The sequence below is a fragment of the Eublepharis macularius genome, chromosome 2, assembly GCF_028583425.1.
Source record: "Eublepharis macularius isolate TG4126 chromosome 2, MPM_Emac_v1.0, whole genome shotgun sequence".
Classification (NCBI taxonomy): domain Eukaryota; kingdom Metazoa; phylum Chordata; class Lepidosauria; order Squamata; family Eublepharidae; genus Eublepharis; species Eublepharis macularius.
The window spans coordinates 150,921,378-150,948,227 of NC_072791.1; the positions used below are offsets into that span (position 1 = coordinate 150,921,378).

The 26,850-nt window shown below is 44.2% G+C and overlaps 1 protein-coding gene and 1 pseudogene across 1 annotated transcript; both read right to left on the reverse strand.

The window, feature by feature from the left end:
* Positions 1-11,687: 11,687 nt before the first annotated feature.
* LOC129323539 (nucleoplasmin-like) lies at positions 11,688-22,007 on the reverse strand (annotated as a pseudogene).
* A 3,657-nt stretch (positions 22,008-25,664) lies between these two features.
* On the reverse strand, positions 25,665-26,621 carry LOC129324511 (olfactory receptor 4S2-like). Its single transcript, XM_054971813.1, has one exon. It carries the CDS (start codon positions 26,619-26,621, stop codon positions 25,665-25,667), a length of 957 nt encoding a protein of 318 aa, XP_054827788.1.
* Between the last annotated feature and the right edge of the window lie 229 nt (positions 26,622-26,850).

Sequence of the window (26,850 nt, forward strand, 5' to 3'; positions counted from 1 at the left end):
TTCCACTGCGAGCAAGACTCTTGGTAGGGCCCCATTGCTTGGCTGTTGGGTACAGGGCCTGAAGAGAGGGTTAGGAAGGCCACCTTCTTGGATATCACAGGCCCAGCCATAGACCCAGAGAACGAGGCCACTTGGGCCATTATGGGACTTTAACCACCCCAGTTGACCACTACATCGGGCACCCAGCAGCCCCAGCTGCCCATTCCACTGTGGCAAGCCAGGAGGAGATGGAGATCAGCAATAGAGTGTTCATTCCAGCATGGTGACTGCAGAAGCAGACAGGAATGGAGATGGCATTGCTGTGGGCACAGGGAACGGATGTAGAACTACATGGCATGCGTGGGACCTGATAACTGATGTCTTACTCTCCATTCTCCCACCCCCCTGGTTCCTTTGCCATGAAATTCTTCACATGGACCACTCCAAGACAGCCAGATCAGTCATCCTCCAGACATTGGGGTATCGGGGACTCTCTGAGGCAAGTGGAAGAAATAACAGCTTGATTACATTAAAGAGATACTTACAGAAATAACAAATAACTTAGATTTAAATTTCAAAACATTTGGGACAAGATGATGTTTACAAAAAAAAGGTTTAAATTTAAAGATGTATAAATCCCCCAATACTTTATTCTATTTAAATGGGAAACCCTATGTAACAAACAATACTTACCCAAGTCTCCTTTTAACACATTTGATTTGAAACTTAAATCTAAGTTATTTGTCATTTCTGAAAGTATCTCTTTATAACAGAATTAATGTCATTAAGATGTTATTTGTTCCAAAGTTGATCTTCCTTTCTCATAATTCTCCAATTCAGATCCAGGACAAGAAGTTGGAAAATGTGAAAAATTGATACAAGAGTTGATTGGTGTCAAGTTCAAGAAATATGGAGGAAAGGGAAACCAGTGATTCCTTATCTTTATTACTACTTTACTTGCTTGATACCTATGCTTCACTACAATATTTAATTATTTAAATCCAGTTATAATACTCATGGGTATGCAACATTTTTTGTTTTGTGAGGGTTTTTTTTGTTTTGTTTTGTTTTTTCAGGTGGCAGTCCTAGTGAACTTTTATGGGAAGACTGGGAAGTGCATTTTACCTAGGATGCATTCAATGGCTCCCAATACTACATGTTGGGGGGGGGGGTGAGGACCAATCACCCCCCCCATCTGCATACACAAATGACCTCTGTTTTCCAACTGTGAGCCAAGCTACAAGAGACGAATTACACAAGGAAGAGCACATGAAGGGAGTCACAATGTTAGCCGGGAAGCTGAGTTTTAAAATAGATCGGAAGGCTTTGTCAATTTCTCCTCTCTACAGAGCCAGAGAGATCTCTGTTCAGAGGGTTTGTTAATTTCCTCCTTGCCTCCAAGGAGAGGTAAAACTGATAGACCTTTTGGAAGGCAAAGAGGAAATTAACAAATCCTCTGAACAGTGATCTCTCTGGCTCTGTAGAGAGGGGAAATTGACAAAGCCTTCCGATCTCTTTTAAAACTCAGCTTCCCAGCTAACATTGCGACTCCTTTCACATGCTCCTCCTCATGTAATTAGTCTATTGTAGCTTAGCTCTGCCTCTGGCAGGGGGGATGTCGTGTGGAATGTTGTGAACCACAGTCAGCCTGCATATGCAAATGACCTTGAAAGGCTGGCCCAATCAGGGAAGAGTAGCTGAGCTGGCAGTGGGAGGGGGGCACAAGCAGGCAGCAGCCTGCCAGCCACACAGAGAAGCTGTATCCCTATGGGAAAACACATTTTACCCCTTTTTACCCCCTTAGGGGGTGAATTTCTTAAAATCCCTTCTTAGTTGTTTATATCATGAAAGGAATGTTCTCTGCAAATTTCATGTTTCTAGGTCCAGGGGTTTTGGCTAGGAGATGATGAGGACACTTGTCTTTATATGTATAGACTAGCTTGATGCCTATGCTTTGCTACGGTATTTAACTACTTTAAATCCAGTTATAATGCTTATGGGTATGTAACATTTTTTGGTTTGTGGGGGTTTTTTTTAGTTTGTTTTGTAGTATAATAGCATAGTACCCGAGCTTCACAAAGGTGTTTGAATAAAGCAAAGCATGTTGATGCCGAAAACTGATGAAGTGAATTTCAGAATGTAACATTTATTGAAGAGATTTTAAAAGGAAAAGATTGTAGTGCAATGAAGTGAAAAATATGTACAACCTTTTTTTTCTACTGAAGGACCTCTTTGTAGACCTCATTGGTGGCTTTCCCCTCAGGTGCTAGGATCACCAGGCTGCTGAGTGAGCTCCCTCTGCAGCAAATCATGTAGAACTGCCCATGTGAGAAGCAGTTCTCCCTCAAGTCAATTCCTGCCACTTTCAGTTTTTGCCCCTGGGACTTGTTGATCATCATAGCAAAGCAGGCCTCGCGGGGGAACTGCAGTCTCTTGAAGAGGTTATCTGATGGTATGAATAGTATGCATGGTATGAACACTGACTCCCCCCCCCAAGCACTGCCAGTGAACAAAGTGGCCTCAGTGATGTTCCTGTGGAGGGCTTTCACTTGTAGTCTGGTGCCATTGCAGAGTTTGGGTGGGTTGAGGTTCTGGAGCAGCATCACTGGAGCCCTCACTTTGAGGAGAATCTTGTGGGCTGGGAAGCCAGGAGGGTTAAGCATGTTGAGGAACTCCACAGGGTAGTGGACCGCATCATCCATTTGCACCACTGGGTCCACAGATCTGTACTCCATTTCTGCCTCTTTGAGAGAGTTAAGTTGTGTTTCATTAATGATGGCAGCCTTGTCGTTCTTAGGGGTCAGAATGGCATGATAGTGATGGTATCAGGGTATATCATGGCTCTTAGGTCTGCTAGGATCATCACTACTGTGCCCAAGTCTGCAGGGATGGTCACCTTTCCCTTGGACTTGGGATACTCTCCATCCCCTGTTTTTTGTAGGAGTTCAGAGATTTCCCCAGCTCTTAAGTGGACCCTCACATTCTTTCTTAGTGAGAGTTTCCTGATGAGGGGCCACAGATATGACATCTTGACACCATAGTAACCTCGTAAGCTCGAGTTTCCCTTGAGACTACTTGTAGAGTCTGCCAGAAGTCTCCAGCCAGCTGCATAGTAACTCCCCCCATCACTCTCTCATTGCCTCTAACATCTTTGAAGGTTATGCTTAGTGTATCAAAACACCCCTTAAGAGCCATGGTGCTCTCATCTTAAACAATGAACTTACCATTCCACAGCACTTGGGCCATGTTCCTTTGTTCTGAGATGCTGAACAGGAGTGTTTCTGCATGGATGAGGTTAAGAGGCAGCTTGAAGGTAGCGAAGGATCATATGCCATGCCTAAGTGAGCCTTGACCTTCCGCAGAAGTGAGCACCTCTCTATACGTCTTCCAGGATTGTTTTGCTCATAGAGAGATTCTGCCACTCTGTGCACCTTGGGGTGATCTTGCTGGTGGCCACTGCTGCTCGGTGCACCGCAGGAGTATGATGTACATATTTCTTTGCCACATCTCTAAGTTGCTTCCTCCTTTTAGCATTGGTGCATCTTGCACAATGTCTGCCAGGAGACTTCTTGGCAGCAGTAATGGCTGCGAGAGGTGTGAGGTGGAGTTGGACTGAAGGAGGGGTTGTGTGGTGGGCACTTTGGCAGGTTCATGTGAGAGGTTCACATTGAAATGGCCACTAGAAAGGTCGTGCACCATCTCCCTATGAACATTTAAAAACTCAGTGGCCATACTGACTTTTATATAAAATCCCTTTTCAGGAGTCTTGTACTGTCTTTCTTCAACTGTCTGCAGTTTCCTTTACCTGATTTTTACCTCAGAACACAGACTTCCACAACTGACCCATCAGCCTGCCAGCCACACAGGAAAGCCAGGCCCCACAGGGAGATTAGCAACTCTAGAGGGGAAGACTGGGAGGTGTTTTTTTACCTCAGGACACATTCAATGACTGGGAGTCACTGAATGTGTCCTGAGGTACTGCATGTGTCCTGCATACTGTTTAGAATGTTGGGATGATCACCAATCAGGCTACCTATGCAAATGACCTCAGGGAAGAGTGGCTGAGTTGGCAGTTGGTGGGGAGGGGGGGAGGAGCAGCCTGCCAGCCACACAGGGAAGCTGTATCCCTATGAGAAAACATATTCTACCCCTTTTTACCCCTTAGGGGGTGAATTTTTGAAAATCCCTTCTTAGAGAGCCTCTACATCACAAAAGGAATGCCCCCCCCTTTCACATTTCTAGGTCCAGGGGTTTGGGTTGGGTGTTGATGAGTCAGTCAGTACACTTGTCTTTATATATATATATAGATTATTATTATGCCACAAAGCTACTTGGGTTAACAGATTGGTTTTGTGGTCAGTCAAACCCTGTAAAGTAAATTGAACAATACGGCCCCTTCCCAGCATGCAGCTACGCTGCTAAAGCCGGGGGTCATTAGTTGCCATCCTGGAAGGAGTAAGGCAGCACCACCCCTTCCTTTCAATCCAGGGTTTGGCTGGGAGGGCGGAGACAAGGGCCTTAGGCGGTTGCTCCACCCTGCCCAGCCGCAGTTGTGAAGAGTCACTTGGTCTGTGCAGAATACATCTCAAGCTCTCTCAGCCAAGCTCCTCTGAGGTTATTTTACTGAAAACCCTCATGGTTATGCAGTGATAGCTGCCTTGGAGAAGCTGTGATATTCCCCTGCTTGCTACCTTCAAACTCCAGGATGAGAGCCAGGGCCCAGCGCCAAGCTCGTTGGTTTGGCAGAGACTTTTTCTTATTTACATTTGGGACCTGTTGTCTATCAGTCGGGAGGGCTAAAGCAGGATTATACCCAGCCCTTACAGGCCTCTGGCCTACCTAGGCTCCTCTCCCCTCCCCCTCCCCCTCCCCCATTTTACTTTGTTGAGAAAGAGTACTTCCAGCAGCAGCAGCAGCAGCAGCAGCAATAGGCTTTGCTGTAGGCCACAGGGGTGAGATGCAGCCATCTGAGGGGTGGATTAATTCATACTTTACTGCTACTGGCCTAGCAGGGTGGATGCTGGTAGCCCCCCTCCCCCTCCCCCCTGTCTAGGCTTTTCCCTCCCCTGCCATTACACTTACTTGGGAGGGAGTATTTCCAGCAGCAATAGCTCAGTCTAAGGCCTTCAGGCAGCAGGAGCCATTTTGTGGGAGGGCTTCACAGTTTATTCAGTTGGGTGCAGCCATTTTGAGAGTGGCACCCGGTGGCCTGCTTAGCCGCCTGGCAGTGGCAGCCATTTTGTGAATGCATCTACGATATGCAGAGCTCTGGGGTGGCCATTTTGAGTGTGGCATTTGTGTGGCCTGATTTACATCCTGCTTACTGGCAGTAGCAGTCATTTTAGTGGGGACTTTTGCAGCTTATCCTGTGCTAGGGTGGCCATTTTGAGAGTGGCACCCAGTGGTCTACTTAGCTTCCTGGCAATGGTGGCCATGTTGTGAAGGCATCTGCAATATGCACAGCACCGGGGTGGCCATTTTGAGTGTGGGCTTTGAGCGGCCTGATTTGCCTCCTGCTTGTTGGCAGTAGTGACCATTTTGTGGGCTTTTTACAGCTTATCCTGTGCTGGGAGTGACCATTTTGAGTGTGTCTCATGGTGACCTGCTTAGCCTTCTTGCACTGGCGGCCATTTTATAGAGGCCTCTACGGCCTACACAGTATTTGGGCTGCCATTTTGGGGGTGCTATGTTCCTATTGGGCTTTGAAGCTCTAAAAGCAGTCATTTTACAGTACATTACATTACTGTACGTTTCCATCATGCCACCCAAAAAGGGTAGTAGCCTCCTGCAAAGTGGCCCTGCAGACTCTTCCTTTGAGGATGATGAAGTGGCCAAGGGGAGGAGGGAAATACGGGACTATCAGTGTCTTCAGGGCTGAAGCAGGGTTAGGCCCAGCCCCTGCAGGCCTCCAGCCTATCTAGGCCTCCCTCACTGACTTTATTTGGAGAGAGTACTTACAGTAGCAGCAGCAGTGAAGGCCTGGCTGAGGCTGGGGTGGGGGGGCTTGCAGTCATCTGAAGGGTGGTTTGCTGCACACTTTATTTCTACTGGTGTAGCAAGGATATACAGTTCCAGGGTGGTGACTGGTTAAACCCCTCCCCCTTTTCCCTGCTCAATTTTGCCACTTTTGTGGGCCTACAGACCTGTTTTTAGATGTTGTCACTCAGGCCACCTAATGGCATGCTGTGTTATTGCATCTGCTGAAATCTGCAAAACTGTCATGCAGGGCACTGAAGTCTGAGCTATGATCTTATCTTTCTACCAGATTAGCACAATTGACAGCCAGTAGTGAATCTGGCCTAGGCTGCTGTAATCCAGTCATGTTGAGGTGACAGTGGACCTGATTGACTAGATAAGTCCACTGGCCCCTAGTGCTTGGTTGTGGGGGCTCCAGGGGGGGGGGGTGTCAGGTGACAGACTCCCATGTTTAGACTCCTGAGTTGTATCACCTTGGGTCTTGCTTTTGTGTTTCACAGTTTAGCCATTGGGCTGTTACTTGACTCACTCCTAAAGGGAAAGCCATAAGGGGAGCAGCATGTTGGGGGTTAACTTTCCTCTTCAGGAAGTGGAGGAGAAGGATGAGGTGGACCTGAGGAGGGAGACAAGTAAATTAGACTTAAAGTTAACTGCATCTGGGCCAGTCAGCTGCTGGCTGGCCTTCTTTATGGGAGCTCCAGCAGCTGGTGGGGCACCGAGCCTTGTCTCCAGGGTGTTGGAACCCAGAAGTGGAGTTTCCTTGGAGTCTCTGCTGCTTTGGGACCCAATGACTTCTGGGTTGGCACTTAGAAATGGAGTTTTCTTGGAGTTTCTGCTGCCTTGGGGCCCAATGGCTTCTGGATTTAGTTCAGGGGCACTGTGGGCTGAACAGTGGCCCACTGACCAGTCAGCATGGGAGTCTAACTGTAATTCATATATGATTGGAATTTTCCAATCCTCATGGCAGTTGGATTGTGGGGGAGGGAACTAGATAACCTCTCAGCCCACTTCTTGTGGGCAATTAGGTGTAATGCCCATACCTAACCCTCTTTCATCCAAGTGGCATAAGATTTTGAGATGGGTCCTGGAGGGTTCTGGAGACTAGTCCTTGTGTTTATGTTTTAAGGCAGTGCCCAGTATTGCCTGCAGATGGAATGGTACAGCTTGTCCCTCGGATTTCCTCTGAGCTATGCCTCCATGGAGGGCTATTGTTGCTTGGCAACCAGGTGGCATCACCCCCAGCATCTGGTGAACCTATGACCAAGTGGCCAGTAGTCTCTAGGCTGGGGTACCAGTTGGTCTGTAGGAGTTATGGCTGAGCTGATGGATTTCTCCCACAGTTATGGAGAGCCAGTTTGGTGTGAGAGCCAGTTTGGTGTAGTGGTTAAGAGTGTGGAGAACCGGGTTTGATTCCCCACTCCTCCACTTGAAGCCAACTAGGTGACCTTGGGTCAGTCACAGCTTCTAGGAGCTCTCTTAGCCCCACCTAACTCACAGGGTGTTTTTCTTGTGAGGCTAATAATGGCATACTTTGCAAACCCTCTGAGCGGGTGTTAAGTCATCCTGAAGGGCAGTATATAAATCAAATGTGGTTGTGGTTGTGGTTGTGGTTGTTGTGGTTGTTGTTATGGGGGAGTGGAAAATTAAGGGGCTTGCCTAATATCCAGTGGCAGCCATCAGACAGCTTAGGTGCCTTTAGGTTCACCAGTAAACCTCCCAGTTTGATGTAAGTCTGGGAAGTTTCTGGGGTCGCATGACATTAATGGTGGGCACGGGAGTTAGATCCCGAGCATTAGTGCAGTGATTACCCAAGCCCTTAAGGAAGGGTCTGGTTGACTCTACTAGCCACGGGGAAAGTGATGGCCAAGCCCTTCTCTTACAGGCCCCACAGATGTGCAAGCATAGGCAAGGTGGCCCTGTGTGCTTAAGGGGAGGAGCAGTCCTCCGCCTCACATACTGGTCATTCACCTTGGCTAAGGGGCATGGCCATTCTGGTATAGGCTCACGCAGATTTGCACACACAAGCATAGTGGCCACATGAGCTGGAGGGAGGAGTAGCCTCCATTTCATGTTCGGGTCATTCACTTGGGTGGTATGACCTTGGCTAGCAGGGCATGGCCCTTTCCTTACAGGCTCACTCAGGCTTGCAGCACCCAGTTAAGAAGTGGCCTGATGGTTGAGAGGAGATGTGGTCCTCCCCCTCACATCCTGGTCATTTGCTGCATGGTGTTGACCTTGTCTCAGGACACGGCCCTTTCCTTACAGGTTCACACACGCTTGCAGCGCCCAGGTAAATAGTGGCCTGATGGTGTGCAGGGAGGTACGGACCTCCGCCTCATGTCCTGGTCATTTGCTGTGTGGTGTTGACCTTGTCTCACAGGGCATGGCCCTTTCCTTACAGGCTCACACAGGCTTGCAGCACCCAGGCAAGTAGTGGCCTGATGGTCTTAGGGGAAGTGCAGTTCTCTGCCTCACCTTCTGGTCATTCACCACATGGTAATGACCTTGGTTTGCTGGGCATGACCTCGGTTGCAGGGCATGGCCCTTTCATTACAAGCTCACACAGACTTGCAGTGCATAGGCAAGTAGTGGCCTGGTGTGTGGATGATTGGTCTATAATGCTTCCATGTCAGTGTGGTGGGAAGCTTGTGACTCATTAGCCCCTGAGAGGACTCGGCTAAAGGCTAACAGAGCCATAGAGAAAGCTTTGGGGGAGGGTCTGGGCATTTATTTGCCACACCCCTATATACTAGGCTGAATTTGCTAACCTTTACCGAGGTAATGGGGGTTCACCTGGCCACTAAAGGCAAAGACATCTTCCTCAGAGGGCAATAAAAATTTTCTGGAGGATTTGCAGCAAGGGCTCCGGTTAGCCTTAGGCTACCAGTAGGGTCACTAGGGCCTAAACAGAGGCTTGGCCCTGACATTGGCAGGTTTGAATTTGAGATAGGGTGCAGGCCGGTGAGCAGCCTTGGTGCTTCCTTATTGGTGGGAAGAGGGGCCTGCCAGGTGGGGCCTGCCAGGAGCGGCTGGTACTGCTTTGACAGCTGCCAGCTGCAGGGGCAGGCTGCCTTCGGTAACCCCCACGTGCAAGTCCTTCCCTCACTGCTGTACGGCTGAGGTGTTCATGAGCTTGAAAGGGGGTGACCAAATTGCCTGGCCAGCCAGGACTGCACCATCCATGGATGGGTCACACCCGGGGCTTCGGGGCTCACCCAGACAGGTCAAGTCAGTGGTCCAGGGTGGACCCTGTGGCTTGACCTGTACCACTTTAGGCCCTTGCCACTATTCTGGCTTGTTCTAGTTGTATGAAGTTAATAAAGTATCCCTTAGATCCAAACTTGGTGTCAGTCTCTTCATTCTGACTAGGGTGGCAATACGGCCCCTTCCTGGCATGCAGCTATGATGCTAAAGCCAGGGGCTATTAGTCGCTGCCCTGGAAGAAGGGAAGCAGCACCAACCCTTCCTTTCAATCCAGGGTTCGGCTGGGAGGGTGGAGACAAGAGCCAGCTGCTCCACCCCGCCCAGCCACAGCTGCGAAGAGTTGCTTGGCCCACCCCCCTCAACCTGTATTGGTGCAGGATTAGCCGGCTGCTGTTATCAGAGCCAGGCAGGAATTTTTTTACCTTCTTTCCAATTTGGCATGGGAATGAAGGGTTTTTCACCTACCGTGTACCAATTTTGGGGATTGAGGTCATTGGCTAAGGGTGGAGCAGGTTAGCAGTGTCATTGGCAGGTTTGAGTTTGAAATATGGTGCAGTCCGGTGAGCACCCTTGGCACTTCCCTATTGGTGGGAAGAGGGGCCTGCCAGGAGCGACTGGTACTGCTTTGACAGCTGCCAGCTGCCAGGCTACCTTTGGGAACCCGTGCATGCAAGTCCTTCCCTTACTGCTGTACAGCTGAGGTTCAGGAGCTTGAAAGGGGGGTGACCAAATTGCCTGGCCAGCTGGGTCCACACCATCCATAGATGGGTCGCACCCGGGGCTTCGGGGCTCACCCAGACAGATCAAGGCGGTGGTCCATAGCTTAGATCACAACTATGATTTAATTAAAGATAATGAAGTATTGTCCTTTGAGGTTATAATCCAATGTAGTAAGAACTACAGGTGTACACCAAGAAAGTTTCTGTTTCACTTTTGGTTCCAGGGGGTTCCGGAATCATTCTGTTCCAGTACTGGTTTGTTCCAGATTGGCCGGTGCCAGCTCGGAACTGATCCATTTAGTTTTTTCATTTTCAAGAGTTTCAGCCTGTTGCACATGTGTTGGCCACTCATGCGCAAATGGATACTCTTCTTTTCAAGCGGGGGCAGGGAAACAAGGTTCTGGGGCAGCTGTTTTTGCACGCAACCACACCAAAATTGCACAGAACTCAATCCTCCCTCTAAAACATCAACACACTGAGTTTGAGAGCAGGGTCCCATGTTTATGAACCCCAAGGAATGCTTGGGGAAGGCACGCATCAAGGCAAATGTTATGCTATGCAGTGCGCGCACAAACACACAGTTGTTTCAAAGGGGGGAGTTGGAGAAATGAGGCTCTATTCATGCTTAACCAAAAACTGCATCATCCAAAACCCTTCAATGTGTTTCTCCTCAAGAACGTGAAAGCTCACACAACAATGGACCCCAAAGAAGGTGAGTGTTGGCAGGTTTACACAATAGCAGGAAACTTACTGGCAAAGTCTCACTGGCATGGCACACCAGCATAGCACACAAGCAGGAAAGAGCTCCCAACCTGCACAGTGCAGCAAAAGATAAAAAATGTTTCTTTATGATAGCAAAGCCAATAAATTATTACCTTTGAGTCCTGCTGTTATGCCATGTTTCCCAGTGCCTTGTAGTTTTGTTTCCATGGTAAGGGGCAAATCTTCGTCACCCTAGTCTGCTTAGCAGCCCAAGACTCCCTATTTAAACCCACTGGCTGCTGACCTGTTCTTGTACTATGAGTAAAAGCACACAGACAAGGGCTAGATGTTGGTTTTTCCTTCACAGGAAGGGAAATAGATGGGGATGGCCCTCTTTGTTTCCCCTAATTTTTTACTAGTAAAAGTGGGAGATTAGAGAGGTTGCTGGCTGCCAGTCTCCCTTTCTGACTATAACAGTTAACTGTTGAATGAAAATGAAGAAGCTACACTGGTAGGCACTGCTAAATAAGAGAGTTTGGTTGACGTACCCATAAATAAAAAATCTGACCAGATTGGTTCTTCCATGAGGAATACTTATCTGGAAAGACTTGGGGGTGCATACGTGTGTGAGTTTGCAATGCACACGCCTGCTTCCTCCCTATCATTTAACTCTAGGTTTCAGTTTTAATCAGAGAAGCCTAAAAAGCCTGCAAGAAGGTTTTCTAAGCAAGATTAAATTCTTCTTGGTGCTCCTCAACCCGCTATCTTTGGAGGACTTCTTAAGTTACAAGGTACAAGAAGCTATAGCTCCCAAAGAAGCAAAACAATAGTAGGGATTTAGAGTACGCAGAACAGATTCAAACAGAACGTGCATCTTTTATTCCTTTCAAGAAGTACTTTAGAAAGTTACAAATTGTGTTATTGTTATATTTCGTTATATATTGTTTATTGTTATATATTGTTATCTTATTGTAATTTTGAGCATTATAAAGTTTCAATAAAATTTTTTTAAAAAAGAAGTCCCAGGTTGCTCCACTTCTGTTTTACCTCCTTGTTGGATGTCAAGCTATGTTTTAGGTGCTGGCTTCCTTCCTCTGCTGACTCCTTTTACCTGAGACTGCTCCCATGCAAGTAGTGCTGGCTCTTTTTGGTTGCAGCATCATGCCTGGAAGGTGGGGTCTTGACTGGCTTTATTGGACACTCTTCCTTTGAAGATTCCTCCGTCTCTTCGTCTTGGGACTCTTTTTCCTCCTCCTCCTCCACATTATCATTCCATGGGATAACAGCTGTCACATGCTGCCCAGCAAGGTAGACTGGCCCACTCTCCGACCTTAGTCTGAATGTGACAGGTGGATTTAGATTAAATCCTTATGTGGTGACCATCAAGAGAACTGAAACTTTCAAGTTGGCTATGAACACTAGAGCAGATTCCTTGCTATCCTTTGGGGGTATGATCTCCACAACATGAAATTCATCTTTGGCTTTTTCTCCTAGGAAGATAGTCCTCATAGCCAACTGCTGCTCATAGGAACAGTCTTCTAGGATGTCAAATGTATAGGTTGGTGTCTCCCTAGTTAGCTCACACCCCCAGATCAAAGAAAAAGTATTATCTGATCTATAACTGTTGTTGGTGCTGTTTTCCAGGGCCACTATTTTAAGAGAGACTCCTTCCAAACTCACTCTCCAAGTCACAGTGAGTGGCCCTGTGGCACCATGGCACCTAAGCAAACGACAGCAACAGAAGAAGGCCACTTAACAGGTATGAACTAGCTCCACGTACCTAGGACCTCCTGAATCTCCTTTAATAATCGCTTTTTCTTTCCAATTGTCACCCTAATCTACATAACTTGAGCCTTTGTGGTAGCCAGACACTCAGAAGATAAAGGTGACCCCTCCCTCCTCAAACCCACATTTGTGTGCATGCCTGTATGGATGTTGCTGGGCTGGCATTTCCTTGTATTTTATGTGAAAGAGCACTGATGGTACCATGCCATCTGTTGCTCCCCTCCCCACTGTAAAGCAAACATTTGATCCCTATTAGCCACTCGATGTCAATGCCATAACTCCATTGCCCATAAAGTGCTGGGGGTGAAATGCACTCATGTGTGCCAATAACTCCTTCCTACCATCAAAGTTAATGCTATGGGTTCAGTGTCTCCCCACTTTGGAACCAATTGGTTGCCTGTCCATACAGACTTGCTGTTAAGGAAAACAAGATGCTGTCAGATGGTCCTCGATTGCCTGACCTGTCTGCATGGCCTCTGCGCGGTAAGGTAACAAAATGAAACACACAAACTTTTCAGCAGTAGGGAGTCATTACAGCCTAGTTTCTTGGATTTGCTTAAGTTTTCTGGAAACTGCTTTAACAAGCAAAACTATCGAGTTGTGGGTGTAATTTCAGCTCATTTTTTCCGTTGAGTACACCCTGAAATGAACAGCATCTCTCCATTTCAATATTTGCAAATGAGAAACTTTATTATTCAAAAACTGCATAGGAAAGAACTGGGGACTGAACTGAATGAATTTGAATCTAGGTACTTTGTTCTTTTTTCATGTTTTTCTATTAGAGAAAGATTGTAAGGTGCCCACAAATTATGTTTTAAAAAATAGAGGAAATCCTTCAGTTATACATAGGAGTGTATAATGGTGTCATTTTCTGGTGTGACATGGATGTTATGGGTCGTATTAGGGAACAATTTATTAAAAATTGCTATCTATGTTCATTCATTTTGGACAGCTATGGATGCTTTTGAAGATCACATATCTGAAGGAAATAAATAAATTGCACAAATGGAGGAGAAGAGTAATGCTTCCTTACCCACAAAACACTATTGCTCCTTTCTGATGTGATGATTCATACTGCTGCAATCTTTTATGTTCAACCAGATAAATACACTGGATCTGCAAAACTAGAATCTTAAATGTTAAATAACTGTTTAAGCTCAAATGATCTCAAATCAAGGCAAAAAAGATATTACATCTACTCATGTAACAACTTCATTTCCCCAACATGATTAAGAAGTCTAATCTTATGCCACTTCCTATGCCTCACTTTCTACTGCCTGTTTCTTCTAGCAGCTATAAATTTTCTTACACCAAGAAATATCTGAAGTAAATTAACCATCATAAGTTCTAAGTACTACGAAAGCAAGCACCCAGCTCCAGAATAATTGAACCGTGACACTTTCATCCTGGGAGTAATGTTCCAAAGGTCCTCTAAAGAATACATAATCTTCTGCACCTATTGCCTAAAGTGATGGAATATCACAATCCAAGTTCTTTCTAACCAGCCTTTTATTATACCCAAAGGAATTCTGAGCACACTTAAAATATCCCGGGATAGTATCCTGTGCAAACAAGGGGCTCAGGGCTGCTGGAGAGGTCTGTGCAGAAGAAGAGCTTGAATTCTAGGGGCACCTGAGCAAGCCAAGGCTTCTTTACTTTACAAGGAGGGGAAATTGCTCTGGAGGCTTTCCTCTGCTGTGGCAATCACTTCATCTGCTACCAGCACTTCTATATCAGCAAGATGAATGTTTTTCAAGGAGTGTCACACAGATGGAAGTGCTAGTGTCAGAGGAAGCAAGCATTATAGCCTTCTCAGTGGCCAGAAAGAAGTGCAAGGGGAACAATTTCATACAACACAAGCCTGTATAGAACATCCATTAAACAAGCTGTATGAAAGGAAAAAGAAAATATCCTAAAATTTTCACAGGCAATTAAAATGTCAACACTATTAGCTTTATAGGATGTGCACTTCTTTTTCAATCGTGTTTTAGGAACAGTTTGAAAATATCAGCAGATATGAGTAGTCTGAGAGCCGAACTAGACAAGACGGCTGACACGTGGAGAACACGTGTCGGCTTCCTGCAAGTTTCCATGGGAAGTGGAAGTGGAGCTGCATGCACCAGTGGTGGTCAGGGGGAGCTGAGCATGCTGGCAGTGATGAGAGGGAGCATGCTTCCCCTGCCCCCCTTGCAGGAAACTGCACATATCCGCCACATGTTAGGTATCTCATCTAGTTCGGCTCTCAGAAGCAGGCAAATGACTCATTGCAAATGCTGAAATTCTGAAACTAGAATAAATGTAAGAAGCAGTGTGTATAATAATAAAACAGAATGTCATTGGGTTTACAAAAGTATTCATGGTGTATGAATGAAGGCAGAGAGAACTTTTTCTCCCTCTCCTTTCATATGAAAACCTGGAGGCACCCAATAAAGTATATGTTCAGTAAATTCAGGACCAACAGAAGTATTTCTTTAAACAATGTATTACTGATGTATGAAATTCACTATCAAAAGATGCATTAACAACCCCTAGCTTGGATGGCTTTAAAAGTCAGTTAGGCAAATCCATGTACGATTAGGCTATTTGTGGCTATTAGCCTGTAAAGAAGCAGACTTCTAAATACCAGTTACTGGGTGGTGTAGGGAGAGGCTGTTGCTTTCATTCTCTGCTTGTGGTCTTCTCAGAAGCATCTAGTTAGCAACTGTCTTAGACTGGATGGACCTATGAATCAGTTCTATTATCAGATACTCATTTTTTTCAGAACATTAAAGCCTTAGCTCATACATGAAGGGCCACCTCTTCCAATATGATCCCCCATGACATTTGCATTCTTCACCTTGTAGCTTACTGGTGGTGCCTGGCCCCGAAGTGGCTTGTCTTTCTTCCACCAAGTCACAGACTTTCTCTCTGGAGGCCCATCATGGTGAAAGGTGCTTTCTGGTGATCTGTGCTCCCTGCAGGACCTTGCTAAGTTCCACAGGGCATGCATGCAAGGCAGAACTGTTGCTTTTAACCTGCCATGATGTAGCTGGTTGTTATTTTTTGGTTGTCCTAGTCCCCGGGGTTATGTTGTTTTTATTGGTTGTATACTTGTGGGATATCCCTTAAGTTTGTTGGTATGTTTTTTCATTAAAAAAAAAATATTGGGTTGAACATACATATTCAAAATACAATAAGAGTCAAATGATAGTTAAAAAGAACAAAGTATAGAATACAGTATTTAGAAAAAGTTTGTTAGATTAACTATATACATTACATTTATTGATCTAACTGAGGTCAAGTGTCATGCTGTATCTTGTCATACTATTATTTGCTTGTTTATATTATGTTATAAATAATCTGTTGAAATAATTGATTTGGAGTTTGAAGATCATTCTTGCTAATATAATCAAAAAAGGCATCCATTTGTCATAGAACTGTATTGAAGTGTTTAAAGTAGTAGAACGGTGAAGATTGTCTGTAATTTTTTCAATAAAAAATTAGTCCCATACTCTGGAATACCATTGGCTTATTGAAGGAGATGTTTGTTTATTCCAGTGCAAAGCAATCAGTGTCTTTGCCACTACTAAAAAGCTAGTTATGAGATCGCATCTTATTACAGGGATTTTAAGATTTTGCCAAAAGTCTAAAAAAATTATTTGAGGTTTCAAAGGAATTTTGTAACCTGTTATCTGCTCAATCTGTTGTAGTATATTGCTCCAAAACTTGTTTATTGTTGGGCATTGCCACCAGCGATGGGCATATGATCCAATTTCACTGCATTTTTTCTTGCCCTTAGGTAATAGGATGGTGTGATTATAGCTATTTTTTTTGGCGTGTAGTACCATCTTGTCATTATTTTGAAAGTTTGAAGTTTTGTGTTTGTAATTGGAGATTTAAATAATTTTGATAACCAGATTTAGGGGTGTGCGCTTCAGGTATCCAATTCGGGTAAAATACCTGGCCCTGATTCAGAAATCCCAAAGCAAAGCTTCCCAAAGCATTCCCTTTACCATTCCCACCCTTTCCTCCCCACCCCCACTTACCTGGCACCGGCTGGAGGAGGAGGCCCTCCTGCTTCCCTGCTAGCCTCCAGCGGTGGTGGCCCTTTCTGCTGGCCAGCCGTGCTGGAGCGGCGGCAGCAGCAAGGAAGGCTCTGTCTGCTGGCCAGCCGTGGCAGTGGCAGCAGGGAAAGCCCTCTATGCTGACCTACCATGAAGGCCCTGTCTGCCAGCCAGCCATGCCAGCCACAGCGGCGACAGGGAAGGCCAGCTGGAGCCTGACCAGGTAAGTGAGATGAGGGGTGGGGGTGGGGTTAAAGGGTGGGGGAAGGAGTTTAAGGGTGGGGAAGCCTCCCCCTCTCCCATCACTTCAGTATGCTCCAAATCTTTACGAGCATACCAAAGCTACTTAGAAACCCGAATCTGAAGCGGCATGCCGCTTCAGATTTCAGGGTTTATTCCAAAGCTTTTTCCCGCTTCGGGTAAACCCGCTTTTCAGGGTAAACCTGAATATTTTTCGGGTGCACACCCCTAACCAGATTTCTTCCCATTGTTCCTGTGCTGTTATTAGATTACAGTCTTGATGCCATTTAGACTGAAAGTTATGTTTTGGGTTTATTAAACTGTATAATGATTTTTATATTTTAGAGATTTAACCTTTATGTGAGGTATTGCCTGATCTAATATATTTTCAAATTCTGTTTTAGGTTTCTGCAATATGTCACTTAATTTTTTTACCATATGAGAAAGGTGGAAATATAAAAACCATGGAATCATACGATTAATTTTCTTTTCTAGATCGTCTTTAACTAGTAAGCCTTTATTGTTTGTTATGTCTTTTAATCTCATGCTGTTGGATTGAATCCAGTAATTGTGGATATTTTGCTGTTTACCAGGTGGAAACTAAGCCTGCAATAAAAAAGAAGAGAAATGAGAAATATTTGGTGTTAATTTTAGTCTAAATAAATCCCAGATCTTAATTAGGTCTTTTAAAAATTAATTATTATGTATTTGATTTGGGTGTAAACTATTCTTACACCTCATTACCTCTGGTATTATTAGGGGATGATGAAAAGGTTTTAAGATTTGTATCCAGTCAGGGTATTCTTTTATTTCTAGCATCTGGATAATTTTAGTGAGAAGAATGGAATTTGTGTATGTTATATCTGGGTATTTGAAGCCTCCATTACTAGTTTGTTTTCTTAATATATGACAAGAAATTCTTGGTTTTTTATAGTTCCACAAAAAGTTGCTAAACATAATTTCCCAGTGCTTCAATGTTTTGTGGTGTATTTTAATGGGGATTGCCTGAAATACAAAAAATTATTTTAGGGAAAATGAAAGCTTTTATTAAATGTAATCTTCGTACCATGTGTTGTTCTGTTTATTCCATTTAAGGATATCACTTTTAATATCTTTAATTTTTTGCATATGGTTGTATTTTATCAGGTGATCTAAATTAGAGGGAATGTTGATTCCTAAATAAGGTAGATATTTTCCTGCCCATTGAAAGGTATAAGTTGAGTGTATATTTTCTTTAGTTAGTTGTGTAAGATTGATGGGAAATATTGTTGATTTGGCTGGATTAATTTTTAAGCCAGAAATTTGAGCAAATGTTTCAAGTGTTTCTTGAAGGCAGTGGAGGGATTCTTCTGGGTTAGTGATATATAAAAGTATGTCATCTGCAAAGATGCTTAGTTTATAGACTTTGGAGTCAATTTTTATGCCATGAATAAATTTATTTTTGCATATTTCCAAAGCTAAAGGTTCCAAGGCTATGGCAAATAGAAGGGGTGATAAAGGGCATCCCTGTCCTGTTCCAGGTCAATTACTCAAATTGAGTTTTCATTATATAGTAATTTTTTATCTGGTGTCCAGTGTCTCTCTGAGGTAGTTTGTGGGTCAAAGGAAAATAGGCATGATACCCAGACATGGTCTGACCATAAGATATTGCCAGTTTGTGAAGAGATCACTACATTCTTTAGTTTTTCTGTGACAAGTATATAATCTATTCTAGTGAGGGTGTTGTGTCTGCATGAAAGGTAAGTGTAGTCTTTTTCCTGATCATGCATTAAACGTCAGATATATATTAGGTGAATTTTTTTTATTAAGTCAGCCAAAGTGATATTTTGCTTTTTTGTTTTTGGGTTTTGAGTGTGGTGAGATTGATCTAGACTATGATTTATGATGTAATTAAGATCACAACCAATGATAGTTTCACCTTCTTGAAATTCACTTAATTTATTAAGGGTTTTTTATATGAAATTTAACTGATTAAAATTAGGGGCATATATCGATGCAAGTTTAATTGGTTGGTTTTCCAGAGTACCTTTAGTAAACAAATATCTACCACTGGAATCTGAACATGTTGCTTTATGTTGGAAACTAACAGATTTGGAAATTATGATTGAAACTCCTCTTGACTTGAATTTTCCCTTTGCACGGAATTGTTGTTGAATCCAATTGGCTTTCAGAACTCCCTCGCAGTTTGGATTTAAATGAGTTTCCTGGAGTATAATGACATCCGCTCTTAAATCTGCTATGTTTGATAAGATTCTTTTTCTCTTTATAACATTATTAAGATCTCTCACATTATAAGAAATGACATTGATTATTGAATTCATTGTATAGAACTAAAATATCACAGAATTACAAATAAACAAATATTTTGTATTGTACTGTATAAAGAGGATTACGCTTTTTAAAAAAATAGACTATTGAAAATACTGCAATAGACTTTTGGTATCTAAAATAAGGGTTATATTGGAACAAACAACTATTAATATCTTCTTTGGTTATAAATAGAAGTATTTTCAAAGCTTGTTAAATTTAAACAGTTTTTTCCCTTCCTACCTCCCTCCCCCTCCTCTTTAATATCTACTCTCTTACTCCCATTTTTATCACCCACTCTACCCTTCCTTTCCTTATTTTTCCATTCAGCTTTCTATAATCAGTTATTCAGCTTTCTATAATCTTCCACCCTCCCCTTCCCCTTTAAACCCTTTTCTTCAAGCTAACTATAAGTGAACACAAAATATACTGATATAACAACTCACTACAACTGGTTTGTTAATAATCACACACCAGTTATTGGTTTTGTACCAATACCGTTGAGCTGAAATTAAAACTAAGGAGGTAAACCTTGGGAGGTCTTTTCTCTCCCTACCACCAAACCTCAGTTATACATAGTATTAGGCTCTTACAAATTATAATGTTACCCTAATTGGTAATAATATAGAGTCCTCTGTTGTGCTTTTAATTGAAGCAGACTGGGATTCTGCTTCCTTTATTAGAAGGAGAAGAAAGTATTTTTCTTTTTTGTGAAGTCTCATCAAGCTTCATTGGTGCCTCTAGGTTAATGCTTTGCAGAAGTTTCAATCCTGATTCTAAGTCTGTAGCATAGTATTGTTTTCCTTGGAAATGTCATGTCTGCACCCCTCCATACCATTAATTTCAGATGATGTGTTGCTATGAGCCATTGTTCTCTGCTGTGCCTTGATATCATATTGCTAATGCCATAACTTGCCTTGTATTCACAGGCCTGCTGTATCCAGTGCCTTATCTCTTGTGCTTTGAAGCTCTGTATCTCTGACCTTGCAAACCTGCTAGTTCTCAGGGGGAATAAGAATACTGTGTTTCATTCTTAATCTATTGCCTCTCTTATGTCTAGACAAAGCATGTAAACTATTTGGGGAGTTATCAGGACAGCTTTGCACCAAAAGCTATGTTTGCTTATTGCAAGGGGGGAGAGTGCTTGGGACCTATATGAACAATCATTTTTACAGATTTTACCATTCCTGTCAATTTCTGGCCAACCTGTGGACATACCTATGAACATGATTTGATTCCTAAATAAAGTCTTTTCAACCAAGACCATGGAGTGCTTGCTGTGAGGGTACAGGGACTTATCTGCCATAGCCTGTCATCCATAGAACTGACATTTTGACAGGAATCTTTCTTAATTCCTCTGTACCTGTTACCTTGGAGGATGGCTACTGGCTGCATGTTGTCAGAGCCAAACTCAGGACCCACAGAGCCAGAGGACTCAACTAACTGCCCAGACCTTCAGCTAGGACCAGGTGTGAACCCTGGAAGGACTCCTAGTGAATTGGGAGTGATCCCTAAAAAGGGGGCCACCCATCTTACATGGACAACTCTCCCAACCCCTAGGCAATGGGCACTCAGACGCTGGGAGGAGAAAGCAAGGCACAGAGGAGCACTGTTTGGACACTGCCAAGAATTGACAGGGCTGTCAAACATCTCACTGGAGCCTCAGCTGCCCTCAAGCACCAAGGAAGAATCAGGGATAGATCCCATGGGGAACTTCTCATTTGGATCTTCCCAAAACACCTTGGGAACGAGCCATTGCTGAGATGAGAGTGAAACAGACTTGTGGTGGGATGAGGAGCTTGGATACTATGTAAGCTCCCCACTACGGATGGACAGTTATTTACCATGGGGACTGGAAACCCCTCTGGACATTCCTTTGAAAGGGGGGAGATCCCAAGTTAATCCAAAATGATCAAAAGTGATGGAAGAGCCTTTGCCAAGGGAATCTGTTCCTTGCCTGGGATTCACCAGAGCCAGCAGACGAGGCTGATCTTCAAGGAAAGGATCATTTGGATTACCTCAGTGAACAACTCCAGGTGATGAGATATGACCTCCTGGCATTAACAGGACTCATGAGGGGTTGGATGAGAGGTGCCATGGATACCCAGCATACTCTAACCCAAGTGGATTTACAAATAACAGGGGACCCTGGATTACCCCCGGGCAACAGGCAGGACTTATTGGATTTCTCAGCTGATGATAACACATACACTGTGGACTTGTGCAAGTCAGGAGCTGCTGCTGGGCCAGTAGACCCAGATGGGGGCCAGACACCACAATCGACAGGGTCGACAGAAAGACCAGCGCTGAGTTTTGTTACATGGGATCCTCCTGGAGGCCACCTACAAGCTACACACGTGGTACTCGATTCAGAAAGTTATCAGTCTCTTGAGGCCCAAAGGGCAAAGATAAGCCATGATTTGAGGCAAACCTCCAGCTAGTATAAGAAATAATGAACCTGCCGGTAGGACCGGCTGTAAGACCCCATGAGGAACACAAGGGGTTAATGTCAGAAATTTTCATGCAGCTATGGCTGCTCAGGGAACAAGAGAGAGCTCCAAAGATTGGTCAGGGACCAATGAACATTATGGGATTAGCACCTTCTGGGAGAGGAAGGCTGATTTGGGGGGGGGGCTGTGCCTACGGTAGGAGCGCAAGTGATTCCCCCAACTACAGTTTCCAAGAATAACTGGAGTGAGAAGAGGGCGGCTAACTCAACCTCCTGTAATCATGACTGCTTCTAATGCACCACCACATGGAGCAGGGGTTGGCCAAGCTGAGGGAGCTCAGCTGTTGATCATCCCAACAGCCGCGAGTAGCGCAGGGGTGCCAGTTGCCACGACAGGGATGAGAGTATTGTGGAACCTATGGGTTCACATTCCAAACCCCCAGGAATGACAGTTTCCAACTTACCACCCCAAGGGAGAGTGGGTGGCCAGCCAGGGGGAACACTGCCTGTGAACATCCAGCCTGCTGGAATAAGTGCAAGGGCATCAGTGGCCACAGCAGGGATGAGAATATCCAGGAGCTCTATGCCACAGGGAGCCCCCATCGTAGTCCCAACAGGGACAGGATTACAATTGGGTCATCCACAGCTCGGAGGCCCTATAGTATACCCTCCTCAAAGAGTAATGGGGGCCCAAACACCAGCACCACCACTTCAACCACCCCACAGGGTAGTGACTCAAACCACCCCTATTGTGTATGAAGTAAATGTGGCACAGCAAATTCCCTACCTGGCTCAGGGACCTGTTCAGCCCCCCCCCCCAGAATGGCCCCAATCCAGCAACCCATAAGAAATCAGGGAGTAGGAGCTCTCGCCGCAGGGCTGCCGCAAGGGTGGTTTAAACTAGAAGCCAGATTTGATGGAAACCCAAATGACTTGGGATTTTTTATAGTACAAGCGGTGGAATTTTTCCAGGACTGGGGACATTTATTCCCAACTGAACATAGCAGGATGAGCCATTTAGGTTCCCGATTGGGGGGCCCTGCAGCTGCATGGTATGCGACTTTACATGAGGTGGGAGCACCAGAATTGTATGCTCTAAACGCATTTGTTTATGCCCTAAGAGCCCAATTTGAAGACCCCCTAGAGGAAGAGAGGGCCCGTACAAAGCCAAAGACTATAAGATAGGAGCACCGATCCATACAAGAGTATGCCACAGAGTTCAAGCGATATGCCACCAAGGTACATGATTACCATGAGGGGATCAAAATTGATTTTTTTTAAAAATGGACTAAATGCCAACTTGTTAGCTAAGGTGCTAATGCAAACCTTGCTAGGACGGATCCAGCTGGCATGCAAGGTCAAAAATCAGGATCAAGTAGCGAAACTTGTGCAAATGAAGCAACAAGCGGGGGCAAGGAAGCCAACCGCTGAAGGGAGAGGATGTGCCCAGACAGGGCCAAAACCTCCCGTCCTAGGAACTGAGATTTACGCTGGAGACAAGGACTATGCTTACAATGTGGGGGTGTTGGACATTTTGCAGGTCAATGCCCTGCACAGCCAGCCCCAGTGGGAAGGGGCAGTGGCACAGCAAAGCCATCAGGGCCTCCTAAACCCCCTGGCTGAAAATTGCCTTCAAAACGTGGGAGGGCCAAAACCAGCTTGGAAGCCGATGAGGGTCCTGAAGATGCCGAGGAACCCGCACTGAGGGAGGTGGGGAGAGCCTCATCCTACCTCTGGGAAACAAGAAAGACCTGCCATAAAACGAGCCTGGTGGCAGGTTCCAAGAGAGTCGAAGCCACCAGAGGTGAGAAAAAAGGGGCCCTCCTGTTAATGCCAGTGACTTTACTTAACCTGAAAAAGGGGACACGTGCGAGTGCAAGCGTTAATAGATTCAGGATAATAGATTCAATATGTAGCCTCATGCCCAGTGTGTATAATGGGAAAATCTAGGAGGGGAAAACTGCCTGGATTTTTGCAACCCTTAGAAACCCCTCCAAGACCATGGGCTGTGATTTAAATGGACTTTATCACAGACCTTCCCCTCTCGAAAGGATATACAGTCATTTTAGTAGTGGTAGATTTGTTTTAAAAACAAGCTCATTTTATTCCATGCACTACAATCCCTACAGCTAAGAAAACTGGCCAGCCTTTTCATGAAACACGTGGTCAGACGCACTCCTTCCCTAATAATGTAATATCCGACAGGGGCCCACAATTCATTGCCAACTTCTGGCGGGAGCTTCTCAAAATTGCTGGAATTGAACAAGAAATTAGCTCCGCCTATCATCCCAAAAGTGACAGGCAATCAGAATGCACAGATCAAGTGCTAGAACAATTCTTAAGGTGTTACATTAACTATCAACAAGATGATTGGATTGATTTTCTTCATTTTGCCGACTATGCATATAACAACTCAATACACAGCTCTACAGGAGCTTCTTTCAAAATAGTGCAAGGCTATGAAGGAACAGCCTTACCATTTGCAAGAGCCCCTAACTCCCAACAACCAGGAGATTTGGGAGAATGGTGGACTCAATTAACTTCCCAATGGGGAATTATACAAAAGACTGAACAAGGCAAAAGAGGACTATAAAAAGTTTGCTGACAGAAAACGTTCTGCATAATGGACACTGCAACCAGGAGATTTTGTGTACTTCTCCACAATAAATATAAAAGGAGAGCAACCAAGCAGGAAGTTAGGATGGAGATATTTGGGGCCTGTCTGGCTTCACAAACAGTGGACAAACGCAACTGTTATGACCTGTACTTTCTTTAGGATAGATTGTTCTTTTAATCTTCCCTTTACACCCTCTGGGTAGTTTGCTGCCACCAGGAATATATTATTCCAAAATATTTTATTCAAATTTCCCCTTTGGTAACGTGTTTAAGCGTCAGGCTCCTTCGTGGTTCTATGTGGCCCTGAGGATATGAATAGGATATAGCAATGACAGCTACACTGGGATATAACAAAACAAAATAAATGTTTATTTTTCAAGAAGCATATTGGTTTCATAAAAGTAGTTCTTAGCTCTTAAAGTTACTTCCTTTACTCTCATTCACACAGCTGGCCTCTCTTTCCCTGACTGAGTGTCCTTTCACAAACATGCTTAGGTCAGGTTCCACACAGGTTATATTTCTCTCATAAACACTTCAGTATACTCAGGCAGAACACAGCTAGCCTGCTTTCTTCTGACTGAAACCTTTCTCTCTGCCCTGTCAGTCTCAAACTGCATTCACTCCGCCCACACTCTCAGTCATCAACCAATCACATCACTCACTCATCCCTCTCTCACCCCCACTCTTCACCGAGCTCACACCAAGCATTTAAAGACACATGCACCCATTTACTTGAAATCATTACAGCAACAAACCACTTTTTCATTTACAATGGCGCCTCATGAGTGGCTTGTTCACAAACAGCCAATCGGGCTGTTCGTGGGGGGTTTTAGTTCATATTGCTGTTCGTGCCCATCTCTAGGTGTAATCCCAAGTACTAAAAAATGAACAATCTCCAAGTAGCCAGGCTGGAAAAGACCTGTCCACAAACCTTTGGAGACCTGCTTTCAGTCAGAATAGTCAATGGAAAAATGAGGAAATGTCTGACTCATTACTAGGTTTACCAACCTCCAGTTAGGGCCTGGAGATCTCCCAGAATTACAACTGATTGCCAGACTTCAGAGATCAACTCCCCTGGAAGAAATGGCAGCTTTGGAGGGCAGAGTCTATGGCATTATACCCCGCTGAAGTCCTTCCCCTCCCCAAAACCTGCCCTCCCCAGTCTCTACCCCAAAATCTCTTAAGAATTTCCCAATCTGGGATTGGCAACCCTACTCTATTCCAGCAGCTTAATATGTGTAAATGATGTTCAATCACTCCAGCTGTTTTATTCTACAGTCTTTTACAAACATATTCTTTAAGAACTACAGAGTATATTTTGTGATCAATTTGTTTTCAGTGTTAAATATATACATTTATTCCTTTATTTGTTATGTATTTATTATTCACTATAACACTTCTTCTATTGTTCACTTTTATTTATTTTTGTACCTTGCTTTCTTTGACTGCAGGTTTAGGTGAGGTAGCCTTCTTTTCTGGTCACTTTCCCTTATCTTCCAGATTTTCTAATATCTTTTACAGACAATTTTTCTCAAAGGTCTCCAAATAATTGCATCCAAAAGGGACTAATTTCTTTATAACAGAATTCCTGCCTCATGTTGTAATCATTTCTACCCATATTGTTTAACTACAATATATCTAAAGTTACATTCTTGTTTTCTCACTTGAAGTCACTTTCCTGCCCCATAATTTCCTCATGGCATTTTTTACCTCCTCATTTCTTAGTGTGTAGATTAATGGATTTAGCATTGGGGTGATAACAGCAAAAAACACAGCCACCATCTTATCTTCAGAGGAGTAGCTGGAAGGACGAATATAGGTAAAGGTACATGGTCCAAAAAATAAAATCACTACTGTGATATGGGAAGCACAAGTAGAAAGTGCTTTGCGACGCCCTTCAGAAGAGCGGGATCGCAGATAGATCAAAATGATAATGTATGACACAACCAAGACTATAAAACAGGCTAATGCAACTACCCCACTGTTGACAACCACTACAATGCTTATAATATAGGTGTCTGTGCATGCAAGCTTCAATAAAGGGTGAACATCACAGAAAAAGTGATCAATCTCATTGGGCCCACAGAAAGGAAGGTGGATGGTGAGGAGAGTCTGCAACAGTGAATGCATAAATCCTCCTACCCAGGATGCTGCCACCACGTGACTACAAGCCCGTTTGGTCATAATGGTGGTATAGTGAAGCGGTTTACAAATTGCAATGTATCGGTCATATGCCATCACTGTAAGGATTATAGCCTCTGTGCAACCAAAGAAATGGCCCCCAAACAACTGTACTTTGCAGCCAATAACAGAAATAGTTTTCTTTTCAACAAGAAAGTCAGCTATCATTTTGGGGGTTGTAACAGAAGAGTAACAAATATCTATGAAAGATAGATAGCTGAGGAAGAAATACATGGGAGAGTTCAGACGAGAGCTAAGAACTATGGTGACAACTATGAGGAGGTTTCCCAGCACTACAACTAAATAGAAGAACAGAAACAGTACAAAACAGGTTTTCTGAATCTCTTCATTTTGGATGAGGCCCAAGAGGACAAATTCAGTCACATTGTTTATGTTCGACATCATGGGCATACGGTCCATTACTAGATCACCTGCAACAGAAAGTAACGATATGCTCACTAATTGTAATTTATTGTTGGTGATTAACTGAATTCCAGAGTGAAATGAATAATGAAGATGATCTTGATTAAAATAAACAGGGAAATGACACACCGTTTTCCTAACTCTCACCTAATAATTTTGTCTAAATAATCAAGTACGTTTTACAGACACGATGTAGAAAAGCTGTCTATAATTTCTAGAAGTAAAT

Excerpts from the sequence above, each read along its gene's own strand:
- LOC129324511 (XM_054971813.1), bottom strand. The coding sequence starts at position 26,621 with ATGGACCGTATGCCCATGATGTCGAACATAAACAATGTGACTGAATTT.